The sequence below is a fragment of the Leptopilina boulardi genome, unplaced genomic scaffold (genome assembly GCF_019393585.1).
Source record: "Leptopilina boulardi isolate dan_hultmark-lab unplaced genomic scaffold, ZJU_Lbou_2.1 LbouV2_11, whole genome shotgun sequence".
Lineage (NCBI taxonomy): Eukaryota > Metazoa > Arthropoda > Insecta > Hymenoptera > Figitidae > Leptopilina > Leptopilina boulardi.
In genome coordinates, this window is record NW_026137652.1 from 30,001 (window position 1) to 35,790 (window position 5,790).

The following is a 5,790-nucleotide window of genomic DNA, read 5'->3' on the forward strand; positions in this document are numbered from 1 at the left end:
CTGACCATATTCAATTTACCCTGTTTAATTCCCTAATCAATCGCTAGTTAGTAAAATTCTAAAAAAAGCAAAAGAAACATTAATGGTACCCAAAGTATGCATTTACTTGTTGAATAAGCAAATTGTTTATAGACTGCTGCAACTTCCAGTAACAAAAATTCTAATAATCTTCTGACCATATTTATTTCACCAGGTTTAATTCATTAATCATTAGACAGTTACTAAAATACTAAAAGAAGCAAAAGAAAAATTGATGGTACCAAAAGTATGCATTTACTTATTGAATAATGCAAATTGTTTGTAGACTGCTACCATTTTCCATAAAGCAAATTTTCTGAACAACTTATATTCTTACTCATTACATCCTGTTAATTACATTAACAACCGATGGTAACAAAAATTCTGATAGAATAAAAATAAAAATATATGGTACTTAAAGTATGCATTTAATGGTTGACTTATATAAATTGTTTATGTTCGGCTACTACTTTCAGTAACAAAAGTTCTAATAATCTTCTGACCACATTCATTTTACCTGTTTAATTCCCTAATTAAGCGCGAGTTACTAAAATTCAGATAGAAGCAAAAGTGACATTGATGGTACTCAAAGTATGCATTTAATGGTTGACTTATGTAAATTGTTTATATTCGTCTACTACTTTCAGTTACAAAAATTCTAATAATCTTCTGACTATAATCATTTTACCCTGACTAATGCCCTAATCAATCAAACGTTACTAAAATTCAGTTAAAATCAAAAGAAACATTGATGGTACTTAAAGTATGCATTTAAGGGTTGGACTTATATAAATTGTTAGATTCGGCCACTACTTTTAGTAACAAAAGTTCTAATAATCATCTGACCATATTCATTTTACCTGTTAAGTTCCGTAATTAATAGTTGTTAATTACATTAACAATCGCTAGATACTAAAATTCAGATAAAAGCAACAGAAACATTGATGGTACTCAAAGTTTGCATTTCATGGTTGACTTATATGAATTGTTAGATTCGGCTACTACTTTCAGTAACAAAAGTTCTAATAATCTTCAGACCATATTCATTTTACTTTGTATATTTCATTAATCAATTGATAGTTCGTAAAACTCTGATAGAAGCAAATGAGACATTGGTGGTACCCAAAGTATGTATTTATTTGTTGAATAAGCAAATTGTTTATAGACTGATACTATTTTCCATAAAGCAAATTTTCTGAATAACTTCTATTCTAACTCATTACATCGTGTTAATTACAGCAACAATCGCTAGATACTAAAATTCAGATAAAAGCAAAAGAAACATTAATGGTACTGAAAGTAATCATTTAATGGTTGACTTACGTAAATTGTTTATATTCGTCTACTACTTTTAGCTACAAAAATTCTAAGAATTTTCTGACTATAATCATTTTACCCTGTTTAATGCCCTAATCAATCGCAAGTTACTAAAATTCTTATAGAAGCAAAAGAAACACTGTTGGTACCCAAAGTTTGAATTTACTTGTTGAATAAGCAAATTGTTTATAGACTGCTACAATTTTGAGTAACAAAAATTCTAATAATCTTCTAACCACATTCATTTTACCCTGTATAATTCCCTAATCAATTGCTAGTTACTAAAATTCTGATAGAAGCAAAAGAAACATTGATGGTACTTAAAGTATGCATTTAATGGTTAACTTGTATAAATTGTTTATATTCGGCTACTACTTTCAGTAACAAAAGTTCTAATAATCTTCTGACCATATTCATTTTACCTGTTAAATTCCCTAATTAATCGCTAGTTACTGTAATTCTGATAGAAGCAAAAGAGACATTGATGGTACTTAAAGTATGCATATAATGGCTGACTTATATAAATTGTTTTATTCGGCTACTACTTTCAGTAACATAAATTCTAATAATCTTCTGACCATATTCATTTTACCTATTTAATTCCCTAATCAATCGAAGGTTACTAAAATTCTGATAGAAGAAAAAGAAACATTTATGGTACCCAAAGTATGTATTTATTTGTTGAATAAGCAAATTGTTTATAGACTGCTACCACTTTCCATGAAACAAATTTTCTTAATACGTTATATTCCTTTTCGTTTTTACATACTGTTAATTAATTTAATAATCGCCAGTTACTAAAATTCTGATAGAAGCAAAAGAAACTTTGATGGTTCTCAAAGTATGCATTTAATGGTTGACTTATATAAATTATTAGATTCGGATACTACTGTTAGAAAGTTATATAATTTAAAAATTTCAGGAAGTATTCAGTGACTTCTGTAGTTATTTGTAAGAGTAAAGAATTATAGCATGGAGAAGTGAGAGAGGTCTTTGAGTAGAGATAACGACGACTCGGAACTGTCCGGAACGGCTTCCCTTTTTTCGATCCTTAACCCTTTGCGTCACAGTGGGTCGCTCAGCGACCCACCTTTGGTTTTTCACTATATTACAATTATATTTCATATGAATTCGCTTGAAAATCGTTACTCGGGGGTTTTCGGGGTCGCTGATTACGAATCTGACTTTAGTTTTTAAAAATTCAAAATGGCCGATCCAATATGGCGGACATAAAAGTTAAAAATTAACTGAATTCTCTTGAAAATTGATACTCGGGGGTTTTCGGGGTCGCTCATTACGAATCTGATGTCAGTTTTTAAAAATTCAAAATGGCGGATCCAATATGGCGGACATAAAGTTGAAAATTGACTGAATTCGCTTGAAAATCGTTACTCGGGGGTTTTCAAGGTCGCTAAATACGAATCCGATGTCAGTTTTTTAAATTTCAAAATGGCAGATCCAATATGGCGGACGAAAAAATAAAAAGTCAACGCATTCGCTTAAAACTCGTTACTCGGGGGTTTTCGGGGTCGCTGATTACGAATCTGATGTCAGTTTTTAAAAAATCAAAATGGCGGATCCAATATGGCGGACATGTAGTTAAAAATTTACTGAATTCGCTTGAAAATCGGTACCAGGGGTTTTTCAGGGTCGCTGAATACGAATCTGATGTCAGTTTTAAAAAATACAAAATGGCGGATTCAATATGGTGGACATGAAGTTGAAAATTGACTGAATTCGCTTGAAAATCGTTACTTGGGGGTTTTCAGGGTCGCTGAATAAAAAAATAAAAATAGAATTTTAGAATTTTAAATGTTTAAATAGAAATAATAGATGCTTATCTTTAAATCATGTACCTGACAACCCTTGGATTAGTAACCTGTAAAAATAAACGTTTTTTACACTCAGCAGTATTGTTATTTACAAAATTGTTAGCATTTATGTTTTTGTAACTGAATCCAATGTATACCTTTTTTTACTATCATAAAGATTGTTGACGATCGTCATTTGTTTCACTGACTTTTTTTTGCGACGATCGTAATTTGTTTTATTTATAAAAATAAAAAAAAAATAAATAAATAAAAAAAACAAGGTGGAACCAAAATCTTGCCAAGTCCACGTCGTTGGTTCTGGGTAACGCTGAGAGCAGGATAGATAAAAAAAATGAAATTATTATTTTCGAAAACTGACATGAGATTCGTATTCAGCGTCCCCGAAAACCCCCGAGTAACAATTTTCAAGCGAATCTAATCAATTTTCAACTCCAAGTCCGCCATATTGGAACCGCCATTTTAAATTTTGAAAAACTGACATCAGATTCGTATTCAGCAACCCTGAAAACACCCGAGTGTCAATTTTCAAGCGAATTCAGTTAATTTTAAACTCCAAGTCCGCCATATTGGATCCGCCATTTTGAATTTTTGAAAACTGACATCAGATTCGTATTCAGCGACCCCAAAAACCCCCGAGTAACGATTTTCAAAAAAATTCAGTCAATTTTTAGTTTTCATGTCCGCCATATTGGATCCGCCATTTTGAATTATTGAAAACTGACATCAGATTCGTATTCAGCGACCCCGAAAACCCCCGAGTAACAATTTTCAAGCGAATTCAGTTAATTTTAAACTCCAAGTCCGCCATATTGGATCCGCCATTTTGAATTTTTAAAAACTGACTTCAGATTCGTAATCAACGACCCCGAAAACCCCCGAGTATCGATTTTCAAGGGAATTCAGTTAATTTTTAATTTTTATGTCCGCCATATTGGATCCGCCATTTTGAATTTTTGAAAACTGACATCAGATTCGTATTTAGCGACCCCGAAAACCCCGGAGTAACATTTTTCAAGCGAATTCAGTTAATTTTTAACTCCAAGTCCGCCATATTGTATCCGCCATTTAAAATTTTTAAAAACTAATGTCAGATTCGTAATCAGCGACCCCGAAAACCCCCAAGTAACAATTTTCAAGCCAATTTAGTAAAAAGAAAAATGTGTGACTTAAAGGGTTAATGGAAGTCGTGACAGACTGTTTTATATGTTTAATATTGGACAAGTATTTTAAATAATTTAATAAATTTGGTTTTTCTCTTTTTGTTGCGTTTTATTAATTAGTGCTTAGAATCCTGAACAATTGGCGACCGTGACCGGACATTCTTAAATTCGGGATTATTGATAAAGTGTACACACAAGTGAACTGTGAGTGAGTGAAAACTAAAAAATGGAAGCAGCAATGCGACAAAGGAAGAGTCTGGGTATGGCCTTTACGAAAACATACAATTCGTTTTCGGCCAAACTCAAAGGCACGTGCTCTCGAGATGACAATATGGTGGCATTTCAGTTGTTACAAACCAAGACGAAGGAGTTGGAAGCGGTGTACGCTATTTGCAACAAATTTCTCTTCGAATCAGAGGCCACTGAAGATGAAATCGCCAAAGAATTAGAAGATGTAGACGAATACACTGTGGCATTTCTGAATGCAAAAATGATGGCTGATGATTTACAGGAAGTACGAACTGAAAACATCCAATCCGTGTTATCAGACAACTTGCCCGGAGCAACTAAGGGGTCATTGAAGTTACCACAAATTGAGTTACCAAAATTTAAGTGTCATGTTAAAGAGTGGCTGTTGTTCTGGAGTATTTTCAAAAAGATCCACGAAGACAACTCAATTAGGCGTGAGGATAAATTTCAATATCTCATTCAAGCTACATCACCGGATTCGAGGGCACGTGAACTGGTTCGCAGTTTCCCCCCAACAGCTGACAACTATGATAAGGCGATAGCAAGTCTCAAGAGTCGATTCGGCCAAGACGATATTGTAGTTAAATATTATGTTCGTGAACTGTTGGGATTGGTTCTCCAAAATGAACTTAAAGGAGGTCCAAAGGCAACACTTTCTGCAAACTATGATAAATTGGAAGCATACATCCGTGCTCTAGACACTCTAAGAGTAACGACGGAGAAATGTGCGTCAATGTTATATCCGCTGGTTGAGTCTGCTCTCCCGGAAGAAATTCTACGTGCTTGGCAGCGCAATGGGCAGTATCGCACCATAGAAAATGAGGGGCATAATATGACAAGGGACAAGCTGACCAAATTATTAGAAATGTAAACAGGTATCGTGTATTTTTTGTAAGTCTGCTCATGAGAGTAAAGAATGTGAGGTTTCACGAAAAATGGATTTGAGTGAAAGAAAAGAATATGTTAAGAAAGAAGGTGCTTGTTTTGTTTGTCTGAGGCGAGGTCATTCCGCGAAATGGTGTCGGGTAAAAGTAAAATGTAATTGGTGTTCTAGACGTCACGAATTACTATTATGTCCAGGTTTATCATCTAAAGACAATTTAGTTTCAAAAGATGACAGTAAGCGAGAAGTTGAAAATGTTTTGGCCACAATTTGTGCTGCGCCTGAAGTGTATCTGCAAACTCTCCGTGTATTAGTGTATTCTGACTCGGGT

General features: G+C 33.7%; 1 protein-coding gene across 1 annotated transcript; it reads left to right on the forward strand.

The window, feature by feature from the left end:
- The first annotated feature begins 4,553 nt into the window (after window positions 1-4,553).
- LOC127276985 (uncharacterized) lies at window positions 4,554-5,447 on the forward strand. The gene has a single exon (XM_051297761.1). It carries the CDS (start codon window positions 4,554-4,556, stop codon window positions 5,445-5,447), a length of 894 nt encoding a protein of 297 aa, XP_051153718.1.
- Window positions 5,448-5,790: the final 343 nt, after the last annotated feature.

Excerpts from the sequence above, each read along its gene's own strand:
- LOC127276985 (XM_051297761.1), top strand. The coding sequence starts at position 4,554 with ATGGAAGCAGCAATGCGACAAAGGAAGAGTCTGGGTATGGCCTTTACG.